This window comes from Ailuropoda melanoleuca, chromosome 6, assembly GCF_002007445.2.
Source record: "Ailuropoda melanoleuca isolate Jingjing chromosome 6, ASM200744v2, whole genome shotgun sequence".
Taxonomy (NCBI): Eukaryota; Metazoa; Chordata; class Mammalia; order Carnivora; family Ursidae; genus Ailuropoda; species Ailuropoda melanoleuca.
Genome location: NC_048223.1, coordinates 72,164,127 through 72,184,871, shown reverse-complemented (window position 1 = coordinate 72,184,871; position 20,745 = coordinate 72,164,127). Strand labels below are relative to the sequence as shown.

The window sequence follows — 20,745 nt, the reverse complement described above, 5'->3', positions numbered from 1 at the left end:
TTCATTTTTACACTCATATTCTATCCCTTCATTGTATTTAACCTTATTTTGTGTGTGTGTGTGTGGATGTTTTTCTGTAAAATTTTGGGATGCAGTTTCTTCTAATGGACCAAAATATGCCCTAAATTTAGTGTATGTCTTTGTTCTTCTAGTCACCCACCTGATATTTTTTTTAATTTTCTTCTTTTTTCAACCAACTTATCAATTCCTTTTTAAAAATCTTTTTTAATTTTCATTTTTACAGTCATATTCCATCCCTTCATTGTATTTACTCTTATTTTTGTAAATATATGTTTTTCTTTAAAATTTTGGGAGGCAGTTTCTTCTAACAGATCAAAATACACCCAAAATCTAGTGTGTGGCTTCTGTTCTGTTCACTAGCCTGATCATATTCTTTTTATTTTCTTTTCCCCCCAGTTTTGGGTCTCTTCTGATTTGTTTAGTGTCTATTTTTCTGGGGTCGCTGTTACTATTCTTCTCTGGACAAAATGACAAAATGGAAAAACTACCCTCAAAAAAAAAGAACAAGAGGCAGTACCTACTGACAGGGGCCTAATCAACATGGACATTAGTAAGATGTTGGAACTAGAGTTTGGATTGACAGAGTATAAAAATACTAGCTGAGTGTGAAAAAAGCATGGAAGATACTAGAGAATCCCTTTCTGGAGAAATAAAATCTAACCAAGTCGAAATCAAAAAGGCTATTAATGAGGTACAATAAAAAATGGAGGCTCTAACTGCTAGGATAAATGAAGCAGAAGACCAAATGATGGAGAATAAAGAAGCTGAGAAAGAGAGAGATAAACTACTGGACCATGAGGGAAGAATTCAAAAGAGAAGTGACACCATAAAGCGAAACAGTATTAGAATAACTGGGATCCCAGCAGAAGAAAGAGAGAGGGGGGCAGAAGGTATACTGAAATAAATTATAGCAGAGAACTTCCCTAATTTGGGGAAGGAAACAGGCATCAAAATCCAGGAAGCACAGAGAATCGACCTCAAAACCAATTAAAATAGGTCAACACCCCGACATCTATGAATAAAACTTAAAATGTCAGAGGTAAAGAGAAAATCCTGAAAGTAGCTAGGGCCAAGAGGTCTGTAACCTACAGTGGTAGAAATATTAGATTGGCAGAAGACCTATCCACAGAGACCTGGCAGGCCAGAAAGGATGGGCATTATATATTCAGGGTGCTAAATGAGAAAAATATGTAGCCAAGAATACTCTATCTAGCTATGATGTCATTTAAAATAGAAGGAGAGATAAAAAGCTTCCATGACAAACAGAAACTAAAAGAATTTGTGATCACTAAACCAGCCCTGCAAGAAATATTCATATCTTTCAATAGTTACTCTGAATACAATGGGCTAAATGTACCAATCAAAAATACAGGGTATCAGATTGGATAAAAAAGCGATACCCATCAATGAGTCTGCAAGAGGCTCATTTTAGACCCAAAGATACCTCAGGATTGAAAGTGAAGGGGTGGAAAACCATTTATCATGTTAACAGACATCAAAAGAAAGCTAGGGTGGCAATCCTTGTATCAGACAAATTAGATCTTAAACCAAAACCTGTACTAAGAGATAAGGAAGGACACTATATAAATTAAAGGGTCTATCCAGCAAGAAGATCTAACACTTGTAAATATTTATGCCACTAACATGGGAGCAGCCAATATACAAACCAATTAATAACAAAATTAAAGATGTAATACATTCATAATACAATAATAGTAGGGGACTTTAACAGTCCACTCATTGATATGGTCAGATCATCTAAGCAGAAGATCAACAAGGAAACTAGGGCTTTGAATGACACACTGGACTAGATGGACTTCATAGATATATTCAGAACATTCCACCCTAAAGCAACAGAATACACATTCTTCTCAAGTGCACACGGAACATTCTGCAGGAAAGATCACATACTGGGTCACAAATCAGGTCTCAACTAGTACCAAAAGACTGGGGTCATTCCCTGAATATTTTCAGGTCATAATGCTTTGAAACTTGAACTCAATCACAAGAGGAAATCTGGAAAGAACTCAAATAACATGGAGGCTAAGGAGCATCCTACTAAAGAATGAATGGGTCAACCAGGAAATTAAAGAAGGATTGAAAAAATTCATGACAACAAATGAAAATGAAAACACAACTGTTCAAAACCTTTGGGATGCAGCAAAGGGGGTCCTAAGAGGGAAGTATATAGCAATACAAGTATTTCTGAAGAAACAAGAAAGGTCTCAAATACACAACCTAACCTTACACCTAAAGGAGCTGGAGAGAGAACAGCAAATAAAGCCTAAACAGTACATTAAAAGGATTATGCACCACGACCAAGTGGGATTTATTCCTGGACTGTAAGGGAGGTTCAACATCCTCAAATCAATGTGATAGACTACATCAATAAAAGAGAGGACAAGAACCATATGATCCCCTCAATAGATGCAGAAAAAGCATTTGACAAAGTACAGCATCCTTTCTTAATTAAAACTCTTCACAGTGTAGGGATAGAAGAACCATACCTCATTATCATAAAAGCCATATAAGAAATGCCAATATCATTCTCAATGGGGAAAAACTGAGAGCTTTTCCCCTAAGGTCAGGAACACGGCAGGGATGGCGACTATCACCACTGTTGTTCAACATAATAGAAGTCTTAACCTCAGCCATCAGACAACAAAAGTGAATACAACGCATCTGAATCAGCGAAGAGGAGTGAAACTCTCACTCTTTGCAGATCACATGGTACTTTATGTGGAAAACCCAAAAGACTCCCTGCCAACATTGCCTAGAACTCATATAGGAACTTCAGCAAAGTGGCAGGATATAAAATCAATGCACAAAAATCAGTAGCATTTCTACACACTAACAATGAGATAGAAGAAAGAGAAATTAAGGAATCGATCCCATCTACAATTGCACCAAAACCCATAAGATACCCAGCAATAAATCTAACCAAAGAGGCAAAGAATCTGTACTCAGAAAACTATAGAACACTCATGAAAGAAATGTAGGAAGACACAAAGAAATGGAAAAAAAGTCCATGCTTATGGATTCGAAGAACAAATACTGTTAAAATGTCTATGCTACCTAGAGCAATCTATACATTCAATGCAATCCCTACCAAAATGCCATGGACTTCTTTCACAGAGCTGGAACAAATAATCCTTAAACTTGTACGGAACCAGAAAAGACCCCAAATAGCCAAAGGAAATGTTGAAAAGGAGAACCAAAGCTGGTGGCATCACAATTCTGGACTTCAAGCTCTATTACAAAGCTGGAATCATCAAGACAGTATGGTACTGGAACAACAACAGATACACAGATCACTGGAACAGAATAAAGAGCCCAGAAATGGACCCTCAACTCTGTGGTCAACTCCTCTTCGACTAAGCAGGAAAGAATGTCCAATGGAAAAAAGAGTCTCTTCAACAAATGGTGTTGGGAAAATTGGGACAACCACATGCAGAAGAATGAAACTGGACCATTTCCTTACACCACACACAAGAATAGATTCAAATGGATCAAAGACCTAAATGTGAGGAATCCATCAAAATCCTCATGGACAACACAGGCAGCAACCTCTTCTACCTCAGCTGCAGCAACTTCTTCCCAGACACATCACCAAAGGCAAGGGAAGCAAGGGCAAAAAATGAACTATTGGGACTTCATCAAGATAAAAAGCTTTTCCACAGCAAAGGAAACAGTCAACAAAACCAAAAGACAACCGATGGAATGGGAGAAAATATTTGCAAATGACATATCAGATAAAGGGCTAGTATCCAAAATCTATAAAGAACTTATCAAACTCAACACCCTAAGAAAAAATAATCCAATCAAGAATGGACAGAGGACATGAACAGACATTTCTGCAAAGACATCCAAATGGCCAACAGACACATGAAGAAGTGTTCAACATCACTGAGCATCAGGGAAATACAGACCAAAACCACAATGAGATACCACCTCACACCAGTGAGAATGACTAAAAGTAACAAGTCAGGAAATGATAGATGTTGGTGAGGAAGCAGAGAAAGGGGAACCCTCCTACACTGCTGGTGGGAATGCAAACTGGTGTAGCCACTCTGGAAAACAACATGGAGGTTCCTCAAAAAGTTGAAAATAGAGCTACCTACGACCCAGCAATTGCACTACTTGGTATTTACCCCAAAGATACAAATGCAGTGATCCGAAGGGGCATGTGCACCCCAATGTTTATAGCAGCAATGTCCACAACAGCCAAACTATGGAAAGAGCCTAGATGTCCATTGGCAAACGAATGGATAAAGATGTGGTATATATCTACAATGGAATATTATGCAGCCATCAAAATAATGAAATCTTGCCATTTGCCACGATGTGGATCGAACTAGAGGGTATTACACTAAGTGAAAAAAGTCAATCAGAGAAAGACAATTATCATATGATCTCAATGATATGTGGAATTTGAGAAACAAGGTAGAGGATCACGGGAAGAGAGTAAAAAATGAAACAAGACAAAACCAGAGAGGGAGACAAACCATAAGACTCAATCTCAGGAAACAAACTGAGGGTTGCTGGAGTGGAGGGGGGTGGGAGGGATGAGGTGGCTGGGTAATGGACATTGGAGACGGTATGTGCTATGGTCAGCACTGTTAATTGTGTAAGACTCGTGATCACAGACCTGTACCCCTGAAACAAATAATATATGTTCATTTAAAAAAATTTTTTTAATTAAAAAAAAAGATAAGACTTTGGAGGCAAAAGAAGAAACAGATCAGAGACATGCACAATTCCTAAAATATGGGTGATAAATTACCTGATTAAAAATATCTCCTCGTACAGCTTCACAGTCTACTTTGTATTTACAAATCAGACAAGATGCTGTTGCAAAGGAACCTAATAAAACAAATACAAACATGCATTATTAAAGGAATGTTTCCATTTCTTTAAACATACCACAAAAATTATAAAGTCTGACACCAGAAAAGAGAATTAAGACTCCACAGGGGGTTCTCAGGGATGAATAATTAAAATACTTATATATAATAAAGACAGAATCCAATCCTCAATTATTGAGATGTTCACACAGTGACACTTCCTAAAGCTATTCTTTTCAATAAAATAAACCAATTCCTCCAGAGCTAAAACTCTACAGAGTTGGAAGGTTATAATTGTGTGACCGTAGCTTAATTAACAGTTATACAACAAAAAGTTTTGTTTTTTAGATTTTATTCATCCATTTGAGAGAGAGATGGAGAAAGCACAAGCAGGGGGAGAAGCAGGCTCCCCGCTGACCAGGGAGGCCGATGCAGGGCTCGATCTCAGGACCCTGGGATCACGACCTTAGCCAAAGGTGGACGCTTAACCAACTGAGCTATCCAGGCACCCCCAAAACAGTTTAGATACCTTAAGAAAATGGTCTGCACCTACTTGTTGTTTTAGATTAAAGGTCTTCCAAATTTCTAAATTCTACACATCTGAATGAACTACCAGTTTCCTTTGGTTTCATAAACTAAAGAAGTCATATTTTTCTTATATGACAAATATTACTTTTGTAATCAAACGTTATTTAGGAGAATTTAATGGACTACAACGGCTAACACCTTTTGAAACACAACAGGACATTAATCTGATGTTTTGTACAATTAAGTATCAAGGCCAATAATTCTGGTTTAATTTTTTTGCATTCTACTTTTTCAAAATTTATCTACAACTGATCAGATAACATGACTAAATAAAAAGGCTTAATCTCCATTTCTGGACAGCAGCCTACTTTCTAATCCTATTTTTTCCTATAAAACTAATAAAATAACAGAAAACAATTCTGAAGTTTACTAACCATGACATTGAATTATCCTTTGGATTCCTGCAACCTGTTCCAGTGTATCTATGTTCTGAGTATAGTTCCGAAGCAGTTTTCCTTCTTTATCTGACAAGGCTATGAATTTGTGACAGAGAGATGGTTGGAACTGTCCAGGATATATTTCCTATACAATGCAAAGGCAAAAAAAGATTACAGTAAAGAAATAAGTATAACACATGTCACGTTTAGGTTTAACCAAAAAACTACCAATGATAGTCCCCCATGTATAAATAAATTAAAAAATACATGAGCATTTCAAAGCATCTAGATGGTTGCAACACACACCTACAAAAGGATTGCTGCTGTAATATGTATAAAACTCAGCAATTAGTGAACTTGCCCCTTGAAGGAAAAAGTCAACCCATAAGCATCTCTAATAAATGTTAACAGATACTTTAATAAAAGTCAGAAGAAATACACACCTGAGAATATATCTAATTTTTTGTTGGCTGCAAATTCAGGGTTTTTGTTTTTGTTTTTTTAAGGAAAAAGAAAAGTTTAAGTTGAAATTAAAGATATCAAAGATATGGTGACTTCTTTAAAAAACTTAAAGGCACTGTCAATACAATATTAAAAGTTGTTTATTCATCATTCATTATAAATATCAACCTGTTGGAAGTTTAAAGCTAAAGTTTTAATTCCTTACCAAAATTGTTTTCCTTCCACTGCACAGGCACATACTGGTATAGTATAGAGTTGCTCATGAATGCTGAGTTGCTGGATTTTGTGTGTGTGTTTTTCCCCCCAAATAATGCTTCAATGCTGTTTCTTCTTTAAAAACAAAGAATTCAGATATACACATGGCAAAAAGATCAGAGAAAAAGTATCAATTTTGGTCCTCTCAACTTTTGACAGTGTTTTTTATTAAATTTCATTTAGTAAGTGACTATGGCAAAGGAAGTTTCTTCTCTACTTTTTTCTTTGAAGTAGTAATGCTACCTACTTCCTTACCATTCATTACAGATTCTAACCTATTACAATGCTAGCAAAAATCAGACACAACTGTATGTCTGTCAGTAGGGGACCGGTTGTAGAAATACAGTACATCCATAATAGTGGAGTATGCAGCCATTAAAATGAATGTGAGAGGTCTAGATGTACTGACCTGGAAAATGGTCCAATGACATGTGAAAAAAAGCAAGTTAGTCACCAGTGTGTAGAGTTTTGTTTTTGTTGTTTTGTTATTAAGCAAAAATGGAAATTATATGCACATGTATATAGATACGTTCATATAAACATCAAGGATACAAACAAGCTATTAAGAGAGGTGGGGAAACTTTCAACTTCTGACATTATACAAAAAAGTTTAGTAAGATTATAAATGACTTTACTATTAACCTATTTAATATTTCAAATTTTAAGAAACTCTCTACAGGGATCCTTTTAGGTAAAAATAATAAGCAAATCTCATAACTACCCACATACTTGTTCATATGCTACTGAAAATGTTATACAAAAATCCAAAAATTTTGCCTCACACTCAAATTTTTATCATGAATTTCACTGACACCTTTGTAATTTAAGAAACAGACAGGGGCGCCTGGGTGGCTCAGTCGTTAAGCGTCTGCCTTTGGCTCAGGGCGTGATCCCAGCAATCTGGGATCGAGCCCCACATCAGGCTCCTCCACTGGAAGCCTGCCTCTTCCTCTCCCACCCGCCCTCCCGCTTGTGTTCCCTCTCTCGCTGGCTGTCTCTGTCAAATAAATAAATAAAATCTTTAAAAGAAAAAAAAAAAAAAGAAACAGACAATGCATATAGAAAGAACTAACAAGTGAAGGGCTTATTAAAGCTATGTTTATAGAAAACCAAAAGCTACATTATGTTTTAAACCACTACATCATGCTATACTAACCACTGTTTTCTCCCCAGAATGCTTTGTTCTAGTACATTTAAAGGATTAATCATCACAATTATTTACTAAGCTCTCTCTGGAAATGGCTATTCAAAGTTTTTATAAAAAAATGTATTTTTACAACAAATATTACAATATGCTAGGCTACAGATAAATAGGTTCTAATAAGGAATGTGAGAACAGCATGCCAAACTCCTAACATGAACAAATGACTACCTCCAGAGCAGGTTTGGGGAGCAAGAGTACCAAGACTCTACCCTCCTGGAATGAACTTTTCTGTGTCTTATCATCCCCCATTCCATATATATATATACATACACACACACACACACACACACACACGTGTGTGTGTGTGCGTGCGCGTCTGTGTGCGCGCACTCACATTTCTTTTTAAAGTAGGCTCCATGCCCAATACGTGACTTGAACTCATAACCCTGAGATGGAGTTGCATGCTCTACCAAGCCAGCCAGGTGCCCCTCCCCATTCCCTTTTTAAAGGGGAAGGTAAGAGGCTTAAAGACGTGGGGGACAGTAGAATCAGTTCTACATTCCAGTCTCCCTTCATGTCCAATCCACAACAGTTCAGGGTAGTTTAGCCTTTGAAGTTACAAATCAATTCCTGTAGTTGGGGAGCCTGCTTCTCCCTCTCCCTCTGCCATTCTCCCTGCTTGTGCATGTGTGCTCTCTCTGACAAATAAATAAATAAAATCCCCCCCCCAAAAAAACCATTTAAAGGTTGCAAAGGTAATAAAATATGACAGAGTTCCTATATGGTCCACAAAGAAAAGCACATTTACTATGTGGCCCTATACCGAAAAGATTTGCTGACTCTATTGTAGATATATATATCCCCATTTTGCAGATGAAAAAAAAAACTAAAGCACAGAAATAACTTGCCAAAAGTCACAAGAGCAACTAGCAAAGCTGTCATTCAAATCCAGTTCTGACACCAACCTGTGGCTCTTAATCACTATGCTGCCTTTTCAATTTTTGATCATTCAACATCAAGTTTCCTATTTCTCTTTTAATCTAATAAGCACCACCATTTAGGTATTGCAAGCTAGCTAGTAAAACTAGTTTGGTGAATACATTTCATTTTGCATATCTTCAAGGGACTGCTGCAAGTCTGAATTCCAATCACCATGTAACTTAAAAACACTCTTCAAGAACGCATCATGTCTCCACAAATCAGTATGAGAAAGAAAAGCATCCCAATGGGGAAAAAAAGCTAAGAACAAATAGGCAATTCAAACATATACACACAGCCAGTAGAAAAAGCAGTCATCCACGCTAATAAAAACAAAACACTATTATGATGAGAAGATGCTGATTTTTATCTATTGAACTGATAGCTTTAACTGCCTTAAGAACAACTCTAGGTATCCATTAATAGGAGACTGATTAAATAAATATGTTGTGGTCTAACTATAATATTATGCAGCCTTTTCTTAAAAATGACGTGTATCTGTCAAATGCCATTATGAAACTATTTCCAAGATTAAGTAGGGAAAAAAGCAAGGTAGAGAAAACGGTGTGTGTGATTCTGTTGGTAATTTTTTTAAAATATTGAAAACTTACAGTAATGCCCCTATCCTATATACACAAACAAGTTTACTCATTCTTTTTCCTGGAAGGATACCCAAGAAAACATCTTATACCACGGTAAAACTCTGAAGAGATTGGAGGTAGAGAAGACTGAAGGGGGAAACCAACTCATATGTTTTGTACTGTTAAAAATTTTTTAAACCACATATACAACGTGCACACGCGTGCATGTGATTTTTCACCAAGTATTTTAATGCTAATAGTGTACTGTGGAGGGGTTTTTAGGTGTGTAGGGGGCAGGGGCATGCTAAATCAGCCTTCTAATACGCTTCTGATAGGAGTATATTTTATTCACCTTTCCAGGTAGAAATGAGACAAAATATATCATGAACCTTAGCAATTGCACTTTCAGGAATTTATCCTAAAAACACTGGGAACACACCAAAAAGACAATCATAGCAACACTATTTACAATAAAAGAAAGTAGGAAACACCTGAAATGTACACTTATGGTATTACAGTACACCAGTGGATGAACATTACGACCGTTATAAAGTATTCAAATATCTGAAAGAAAAAATTAATTAAATACATAAGACTACAAACCCAAAGCAGCAGGCAAAACAGCCCATTTTTATGATAAAAATATACATTCAATAAATAAAACAAAAAAAAAATACATTCCGGTATAAAACTATAGGTGCCTTTATATACACATGTGACCTATATACACATAGGTACTAACATTGTCTTCAGATGAATGGGACTGTGGCTTTCTTCTTTTTTTGGTGGCTGGCATTTTTTGAATTTTAGGTGATGAGCTGGTTTTAAGAGTTTAACTTTGTAACTACAGAATCTGGTATGTTTGCCCATTATCAATAAAGTGATCATTTACTAAATATATAAAGATGTTTGGAATTAAGTTCATAAAAATTCAGTTCATATTCCCCCTCTACTTTTTGACTTTTAATCACTTTACGGCAAAGGGTATTCACTGAATTCAATATGGGATAGCATCTATACTCTCTGAACACAGTACTTTTTAACAACAACAAAAAAAAAGTTATTTACATATCTTCAGTTTCACCTTGACTCTTAATACAGCCCCTCATTTTTAACAGTATCATTAAATTATTTTAGACTCCTAAGAACCATGACTACAACTCATTATCAATCCAAACCCTTACTATGCATGAGGATAATCGTTCAGAACACGGCTATGCAGCGTTAACGTTGGGCTTAATTGTTCTTATATACAAGAATTCAAAGAGATACCCACAGATAGGTACACTGTAATACAGTGATGGTCAAACAGGGAGCAATTTTACAGGACATTTGGCAATGTCTGGAGGCATTTCTGATTGTCATGACTGGGAGTGAGAGTGTTATTAATAGCATTAGTGGGAGAAGGCCAGGGATGTTGCTAGATATCCTACAATGCACAGGACAGTTCCTGACAGGAAAGAATTATCCACCCCAAAATGTCAATAGGTTGAGAAACTGCTCTACTGAGCCAGTTGGAATTTCCCATCTAAATGAAACCTGTTTCTTCTCAATAATTATATACAACTGTTGCCTCAATACATGTATAGAATTCCTTCCTTCTGAAATGTCTAAATTTCACCAGTAATATTACTCTTTTCATGGAGTTATATTAAATTCACTTCCTCATAACAGACTAAAATCAAAAGCCATCTTTATAAAACTTTCTGCCCAGATAAAGAAACTGATAAAAAATTTTAGGTTATGAGTATTTTCTTTACGTAATATTTAAAGACTCTAATAAAATACTGTGTAATATTTACATATCCTCCCCACCCACCATTTCTGTGTATGATCTTTCATTCTTTGTCCTTACTTATTTCCCCCTTAAGCTTTTTCTTATTCATTTTTAGGCCAAAATCTCAGTCTGTTACCATTACTATCAATTTTAAGGGCTACCTCAGCAACTAAAAGCATTTGGTTAGGCAGTTCCTAACGTGAGAGTTAAAGTATAACAATTCTATATGAGGCGCAGTTACAAAGGTTAATATATTTGGCTCTTATCGTAACTTAAATTAAAACTCAAAGCAATCAGGCAGAATTAAACTTACATAAACAAAACTGAAAAAGGATGCACTTTATAAACAGCAAAACTTATTTTTTTCAATTTATTAACTAAAAAAATACACATAAATTCTTAATACTTTTATAGAAGAAAAGAATGCTGCCCCTCCAAACTTTTCTCCCAGGTGGCATGAAAGATGTACACAAGTGATTAAAAACATCGTGACACATTAACAGTGTGCCATTTTTACCATAACTCACTTATTTTCTCTTATGCATGGTCTAGATTTCTGTTAAGTGCATTTTTTAAAGTTCCTATAATTTGTATTTAGCAGAGTAATTCTGAATTGCTTCCTCAGATTCTTACGTATCAAAGCTAGTGTAAGCTAAAACTGAGTACCCAGTTTGCACATCAGACAACTAAAGTTTCTTACACCCTTGCTATTTTAATTCTCAGTTACCACATTTTTCTAAGTGTCAGGTTACTACTTTACTAAGCAATTTAATATATACTTAAGATGGGGGAGAAAAAGCTGACAAGTTAGTCTGGGCAATGTGTTTCTCTCAGAACACAGAATTTACAACAAAAATCCAGTGAGCATTATAAAATGTACCAGTGAATCAACTTCTATCATCAAATATAAGATAAAGTAATTTCTAGTTACTTGCTAGACCTCTAAGTGTTGATTTCTGCTAACTAGAGCTATTATAATGTGAGTGTCTTAGGTCCAATTCAAGAAACCTATAATTGATATTTCATTGTTCTTCAAAATCATGCAGTAGTACCACTAGCAGTGGAATGCTAGAGCTTTTCTGAGTTATATAAATAGATCATATGGTTTGAAAGTAGCACTCTTTAATTAAAATTAGGTTCATTTAATTTCTAGATTTATGAAAAACTAATCAATAATACAAAGACCCTTAACAAATATCCTGAAGTTTAGCAATAACATTTTTACAATTTCTTTCCATAAGACTGCACTATAGAATAAGAAAATAAAAGTTTTCTAATGACTAAACTCTCCTGGGCATGGTATAATTTAATCTCAAACTTTATAGGAGAGCTGCCCAATAGAAATACGTGAGCCATGTACACAATTTAGATTTCCTAGTAACCACATTAAAAGCATGAAATTACCATAATTTTTGACCCAAAATCAAAAGCATTATTATTTCTACATATAATCAGTATCTGTAAATATATAATGATATTATTTTCTATTTTTTCCATACTATATTTCCAAAATCTGGTACGTCTTCCACACTTACACCACATCTCGGCACACTTAGGTACTCAACAGCCCCATGTAGCTAGAGGATCTGAATTAAGACAGGGCAGCTCTAGAGACTCTAGAGCAAAATAAAGCAAACTTGACTAAAATGCAACCTAAGAATCTTCATCCCTAATCACAGATTTTTGAGGCACATCCTCATGTGTTAAACTCTAGCTACTATAAAACATACCAAAGCAGAGATTACAATCTTTATGACCCATAAAAAATATTAAAAATCAAAACAGTGATGTTACCTTCATATGGTCTACTAACCTCTAAAATAGCCTGAACAATATAAAGGCCATTACTAAAATGCAAACTTGAAAAATATGAAGGTCTCTTTAAAAATAAACCCAATCTTAAAATGAAAAGTAAATGATAGTACCCCTTCTGAGAAAAAAATTCTGACTGAAATAACTATTTCAGTGATCTCACTCTACCACAGTCCTAGTACCCAATTTACTAGACAATGAATGGTATATTTAAGCCTTAATGTTAATAAAATACATTTTCATGAGAAAAGGCCAAAGAACAACTGGAAGACTTCATAGTACCTTTGCAAACTTGAAGAATGGTCTTGGATCTTTTCTGAAATATTCAATATCAAACATTGCTTGAGGATCTGGAAGGTCTGGAAAGTCTATTGCAAGGCGAGCATAAATACCATCTCTTGACCTGAAGTCAGGTATTCCACAAGAAACAGAAACCTGAAATATGCATGGCATAATTTGTACAATTAAATCTTCTATCTCTACGTTTATAATTATTAGTTCATCATATAATTAGGGAAGAGTTGAAAATATTTTACTTTAAAATTTATTTTGGGGAACAAAAATACTGCCCTACTCTTATTTCAAATTCAAATAAAACAAACACACCAAAACACCCGGTATAATGAAATCACATTTTCCATTCATAATGGGGAAAGGAACTTTAAGTCAGGCTAATTTTTTTTTCAGGCTAATTTCAAACCTTTAAACATTTAACCAACAAATTAAAGCAACTGCAATTTGAGAACAGAGTAAACCATTTCAAATTATTTTAACTACAATGCAGGCAAGATTTCCTGTCAGTCAGGTATTTGAAAAAACAAAACTGTCATCTGGTCAGGGTTCTACTATTTCAAGAATATTAAATTCCTGTATTTTCTTTAAAAATTCTATCATATATTTTAATTCTTAACTGATATTTCAAAAAGGAATTTCAGAAATTAACTTTTTGTTTCACAATTTTATCAGCTGACTCCACTCTAACTTCAGAGTAAAACTAACTTGTCTAAATCACATCTGGGAACAAAGCAAACTATTCTTGATAATCATTTATGATTAAATAGCACTCTGACTTAAAATGGCAAAAAGCAGGACTCCATTTTACTCCAACAGTTGCCCTATGACACTAACATGTAACACTGTTTTCAACACACAATAGCCTTAAGTAGCTAATTAAGTGGGAACCCAAAGTGGGGCAAATGCAACATGTCAAGCCACCACAATCACATCACCTTAAATTAAAATGGACGGGAGGTAGGAACCTGTTGCATTCCCAATACTAAGTTATTTACCTGTGAATACCAATTAGGTTCCTGGTTTCACCATAAAGATGGAATAAAGACCCAATTTTCCCAACAGACCCTGACACACTTTAATGCAAACAGCATTCCCTGCATCTCCTTAAGGAGCTGTAGTATAATATAATTGAGTAAAAACCTTGCCTTAACAGCATTTACTGTGTTACAAACAGAAATCTTCTCTACAGTTGTTGGAGAGGTTTTTTAAGAAATGAACCTTTAACAACTGCTACAGCACTTTTTATATAGCAGTTTCCAAACACAAATTCCCGGTATGTTAGGATAAATTCTTCTACACAAAAAATGTTTCCTAATTGGAAAAGGCCTAAGAAAAAATCACACACCATTCCCCTCTTTTACTAATGTTTTATACATCTTACATACCCCAGCTCCAGTTAGAACTATTATTTTTTTGCACTCTTGCAGTAATTTCACAGCATCTTCAATTGTATTAATATCTTTTCTTTTTTTCCTTTTTGGTGGTTCTGAAAGGATATTAATAACAATCTGCCACAGTGTCATATCATCCAATTCAGGTGGAGGAATTGTTTCTGGTAGTAAATCTTTAAGAATTGTTCGAGGATCTGTGCCAATCATGAGATGTTGCTGAACAAAAGTATATGGACCTACATCAAGAAGGAAAAGAATTAGATCTAATCCACCTCCAAGAAATTCAAAATCTCATTCTCTAAAGTAATGAATTAGCAATCTTCAAAGTTTTTTTGCAAAGTAAGAAAATGCAATATATGGGGCGCCTGGGTGGCGCAGCGGTTAAGCGGCTGCCTTCGGCTCAGGGCATGATCCCGGCGTTCTGGGATCGAGCCCCACATCAGGCTCCTCCGCTGGGAGCCTGCTTCTTCCTCTCCCACTCCCTTTGCTTGTGTTCCCTCTCTCGCTGGCTGTCTCTATCTCTGTCGAATAAATAAAGTCTATAAAAAAAAATGCAACATAAAGATATTTCATTCTTTAGAACTAGGGCTCTTTCCCAGTAAGATTAAAGAGATCAAATCAAGAGATGTGCCTGCTCTTAGGGCTCTTAAATCCAGTCTTTTCTCTCCTGTTTCTAAGAATAAAATCAAAATTCACTCTTCAGATCATTGATTATTTTCTCTTTCAAAAAACTCTTTTGTCATGTGAGACTTCAGAATTTAGTACATTAAGCTGGTGTGGATCAATAGACTATCAATATTAATTGGTCAATTGCTAATAATAATTACCTTCATTTACTAAGTAAAGTCAGGAACTGCCAGTTATTAATTCACATAAGTCTTCCCTGAAATATGCTTAATAAATGATAAAACTGACACTGAGAGAGGTAAAATAGTTTGCCCAAAACTACCCAGTTATTAAGTGGCAAAGCCAGAATGCACACCTAGAGTTGCATGCCAAATTCCTTGCTCTAATTCTGTTTCCAAAGCAAATGCTTCTACTTCTGCAATTTCTTTCACGTTTTTTTGTTTTTATCATTTTGAGCACCATCATTTGAAGAAAAGCCAAGGAAAGACGTTAAATCACAAATTAAAAAAAAAACAAGAGTTGAGCTATCTCAAACTATGAAATACTATGTATTTTAAGAGTCAAATTAATTTAAAAAAAAAAAGGTCAAAATTAACTACCAATTTTTTTTTTTTAAAGATTTATTTGAGAGAGAGAGAGACAGCCAGCGAGAGAGGGAACACCAGCAAGGGGAGTGGTAGAGGAAGAAGCAGGCTCCCAGCAAAAGAGTCCGACATGGGGCTCCATCCCAGAACGCCGGAATCACACCCCGAGCCGAAGGCAGACGCTTAACGACTGAGCCACCCAGGCGCCCCAACTACCAATTTTTTTTTAACAAAACAAAACCAAACTTATGTTTTTATTGGTGCTGTTAAGACCTTCTCACCACCCTGCCTCGACAGAGGGGAGTACATCTCCTTCCTAGAGGTGACAAAATGAAGTATTGCCCTTACTCTTTGTAAAAATCTTTTGAAAGATGTACTATAAAATTATCTTAACACAAATCCAAAGGCTATGCATCGATGGTAATCTTGACCGAAGCACTATTTGCAGTTTCTAAAAATCTTAGATTCTCTGGGACGCCTGGGTGGCTCAGCTGGTTAAGTGGCTGCCTTCAGCTCAGGTCATGATCCCAGGGTTCTGGGATCAACTCCTGCATCTTCCTGCATTGGGCTCCTTGTTCAGCAGGGAGCCTGCCTCTCCCTCTGCCTGCCTCTCCTCCTGCTTGTGTTTGTGTATACACGCACGCTCTCTCTGATTTAAAAAAAAAAAAAACAAAAACAAAAAAACTTAAGATTCTCTAATAGCGTTTGCTGTTACTCTGCAAATTGAGTTATATCTCCTCTTTCTCAAGGATACACTCTTTTTTAACCTGAAATAACTTTTTAAATTAAAAAGACATGAAAAATTAGAGATCAATAAGATACAAATAAAATGACTGGCATTCAATAAATTTGCCAATTTTACCTCAAAATTTAATTTTAAAACTACTTTTTCTCTATTTCTTTATTGCTGTCATCCTGGTTTAACCCAAAATCACGTCTTGTATCATGACTACTGCAATCATTCTTGCCCCTTTGAAGTCAATCTATACACAGTATAGGTTTCTTAAATGATTTTTCTAAGAGAAAAAGTGATTTTGAGGGAAAAGGAAGGTCATTATAGAATGATAAAAGGGTCAATGATATCAACTTTTAAATTTCAAATTCTGATTGTTGCTTATATACAGAAATACAGCTGAGTTTTAAGTAACGATCATGTATCATATAACTTCGGTCTAATCATTTAATTCTAGCAGTTTTTTTTGACATTTCTATCAAACTTCTACTTACATAATCTTGTCTACTGCAAATAACAACAGCTTTATATCTGCCTTTCTAATACAGATTCCTTTTACTTTTCTTGCCTATTGTAGAGGCTAGAACCTCTTGTGCAATATTGAATAAAATAAAAAAAAAGAAAAAAAATACCAGAATTAGATTTTTATGGCTCAGATCTAGAAGAATACACAGTAATAATAACAGAAATATGTACAAAAGAGTTCTACAGATCAATAAAGGAAAGATACCAGTCCCGAAAGCCCACAGGAAATCTATACTTAATTACTATCTCTTTAAAATTTTCCAGTAATAATCTTCAATTTGATCGTAACCAATCTCCCCAAATGACATATTGATGTTTTGAATATTAATAATTTTTACCCTGAAATTTCTTAGTTTCCTAGTTTGAGAAAAACAAAAACTGAGTGAACATTACAGACACTAAAAAGGAACTAATCACCACTGTTTTAAGAGTCAAGACACGTTTGAAAGAATGAGAACACATTTTTAAAAAAAAGGACCATTTTCAAGATGGTCATGTTATACTTTGCTATAAAAATCTGATAGTTTTCTCAAAGTCAAAATACCTTCCCATTTCATCCACATACTTAATATTTACTGAGCACAAACTGTGTGCCAGGCACTTTTCCAGGCACCCACAAAACACTATACCACACAGTCAAAAATCCCTACCCCCATGGGGTTTGTATTCTAGTACAGGAAATAAAAAGTTAGATACAGAGCTTATAAGAAATGGTAAGTGTTAAGGAAAAAAAAAAAAAGAAGGGGCACCTGGGTGGCTCAGTCATTAAGCATCTGCCTTCGGCTCAAGGCATTGATCCTGGCGTTCTGGGATCGAGCCCCACATCAGGCTCCTCCGCTATAAGCCTGCTTCTTCCTCTCCCACTCCCCCTGCTTGTGTTCCCTCTCTCGCTGCCTGTGTCTCTCCAGCAAATAAATAAATAAAATCTTTAAAAAAAAAAAAAAGAAGAACAACAGATTTGAATTGAGAAAGAGCAAGATACTTTAACTGGAGAAAAAACACTCCACACAGAGGGGTACAAGTGAAAAGAACTGGAGTGAGAAGGACTGACTGAGAAATACCAGATTCCAGCTTCCATGAACTTATTAAGCTGTTTATAAAAACAAAAACAGAACAAAGCACTAGACTTTCCCTAGAAACACTCCCTAGAAACATAAGCTGACACTAAATCTCAAGAAGCACCTAAGAACCTCATCACCAGGTTATAAGGGTATAGAAAACTGCAGTTTTAGTTGACATTAAAAAATATATAAAGAAGACATTCTCTAAAGCTCTGAAACCATACCTATCCGTGGCCTTGGAGTCCAGTCACTAGAGCTTGCATGTGAGGCTCTATCATCCTCATCACTTTCACAGGAATGAAAACCATTGGTGATTATTTCATCATCAAACAGAAGGTCATCTGCAAAAGAACCCAAAGTAACTCAAGGCTACTGAAACAATCTGCACCTAAAATGTATGAAGATCTGTAGCAGTTATGATGCAATGATTTTCACTGAATAAACCACTGAACATTCACTGATAGTGCCTAAGTTAAAAAAAATGCCTCCTGGGTTAGCTTGCACCATTCATAGGAGCAGTATATCCTCATCTTTATGGATTCTATGCAGAATCTTAACTTTCAGTTCATCAAAATCTAGAAATAATTATACTTAATCAAAACACAAAAAAGTACTAATCTCGTTACACTGAACTTATTGATCACAAGTAATAGGAATTCATGAAACTTGTCAAAAATTTAACAAATCAGGGGTGCCTGGGCGGCTCAGTCTAAGCGCCTGCCTTCGGCTCAGGGCATGCGTGATTCCAGTCCTGGGATCGAGCCCCGCATCAGGCTCCCTGCTCCGCTGGGAGCCTGCTTCTTCCTCTCCCACTCCCCCTGCTTGTGCTCCCTCTCTCACTGGCTGTCTCTGTCAAATAAATAAATAAAATATTTTTTAAAAAATTTAACAAATCAAACATTAACTATGACAGTGTCCTCTTACATAATACTAAACAAAGATATACTTGCGTTATTCGTTTCCCATATCAAACTTTATTCAAATCGAGGGTCGATTTACTAATCTAGACCTTACTGCACATGTATGGTCAAATGGTCCACTGACTGAATTTACTGATAAAGACGAACATCCATCCACGACAGAAACTCCTCAGACCGAAAATATGAAAACCCTCAAAGATAACATGACACACAACTAACATCTGTTTTAGCGTTATCAGAAAAATGTCAATGCGTGGTTCAGGGTTACAGATATGCACACGCACACAAAATTACACCTAATCTAAAAAACATTCTAAGTTCATTATTAGAAAAGAAGAAAAAAGAAAAAAAAAGTACTACTTATATTAAATAGTCTTAAAGTCCTATCATACTCCATACCCAGCATTAATTGCACCAAAGAACGGTAATGTCTTTTAGAAAAAGCTATGCTTTTCAAATTTTGCAGGCTATGACTTTAGAAACAGCTTTGCTCCTTAAAATTTAAAAAACAAGTTTAAAAATAAAAATCCTCAAAAAAAAAAAAACCCACAAAAAACAACCCACGAATAGCACAAGTGTGTCAATTTGCAAAAACTGCAAAAGGTTGATGCAAAGGACTGGCAAAAGTTGCAGGTTTAACTGTGCAGGGAAGGGGTGTGGAAAAGCGAGAGATGTTTAGCCAAAGCAATATGCTAAAGAGAGTAGGAGAGAGAAACTTTAAAACCAACTGCGGGAGCTTCCCCGCCCGGCGGCTGCGCAAAGCGCGAGGCCGCCCAGACGGGCCGCGGAGGGAGGGAAAGACGGAGCCGAGGGAGGGAGTACATCGGCCGCTCCCGCAGCCCGGCCACCGGCCGTGAAGGCGCACAGTTGAGGCCCGCGGTGGGGAGAGGGACGCCGCAGAACCAGATCTGAGCCCCCAGCCCGCCTCAGAGAACCCCCCCCAACACCACACCAGAAGAGGCCCCGAGAGGGAGGAGGGGATGCGCAGTCCCTGCCGCCCGCGCCCTGCGCACCTCGGTACCCAATCGCCGCCGCCGCCGCCGCCTCTTCCTCCTCTTCGCCCTCGTCGTCGTCGTCGTCGTCGTCGAAGTCGTCGGCCGGCGGCGGCTCCCCGGATAGGCCCTGTAGGCCCGGCCCTTTGTCTCCTTCTCCGGCCGTCGCCGCCTGGGCCTCCCGCTCCCCGCCCGCCGCCGGCCTCCCGCCACAGAGTCGCGGCCGCCGCGGGGCAGCCCCCGGTCGCCGCCGGCACCTCACGCTCAGGGGCCGCCCCACCAGGCTCGCCCGGGCTCCGCCCCAGGCCGGGACAGTCTCTCCGCGGCCTCTTGCGGAGTGGCTCCCCGGCGGGCGGCGACGCGGCCTCTCTCTCGGCCGCCACCGCCGAGGGGGAGCCGCCGGGCTGAAGGGCGAGCGCCGCCTCGTCCGCCATCTTCCAACTGCCTCTCTGGCCCTCCTCCCTCGCCTCCTCTGCTCCCGCTCGACTCGCGGCACTGGCGCCCCCGCGGCTCCGGCTGCGGGAGATTTAAACCCCGTCACGTGACCCGACCCTCGTCGCCCCCGCCCTCCCGCGGCTCCCGCCACCCACGCGGGCCGGACCACAACACGGTGGGTCACGTGGCAGGCGGAGGCGGCGTGGGCTGGGAGGAAACGCGGCCCCACCCCTCTGCGGCAGGCGCGTCTAACAGCTAAACTCGCCCGTTTCCCAACTTCTGTTCAAAACGCTTCAAATCACTGTCGCCCGGATGGCTCAAGGTTTGGGTCACACTGCGAGTTT

The 20,745-nt window shown here is 37.5% G+C and overlaps 1 protein-coding gene across 1 annotated transcript in view; it reads right to left on the bottom strand.

Annotated features, from left to right (window-relative positions):
* SIRT1 (sirtuin 1) overlaps nt 1–20,502 on the bottom strand; it is a 32,680-nt gene extending 12,178 nt beyond the window's left edge. Inside the window, 7 exon segments of the mRNA XM_034662598.1 lie at nt 4,805–4,884; nt 5,828–5,975; nt 13,122–13,274; nt 14,519–14,760; nt 18,279–18,395; nt 19,988–20,165; nt 20,167–20,502. Coding sequence (XP_034518489.1) covers nt 4,805–4,884; nt 5,828–5,975; nt 13,122–13,274; nt 14,519–14,760; nt 18,279–18,395; nt 19,988–20,165; nt 20,167–20,400 — 1,152 coding nt within the window. The 5' untranslated portion in view covers nt 20,401–20,502.
* Between the last annotated feature and the right edge of the window lie 243 nt (nt 20,503–20,745).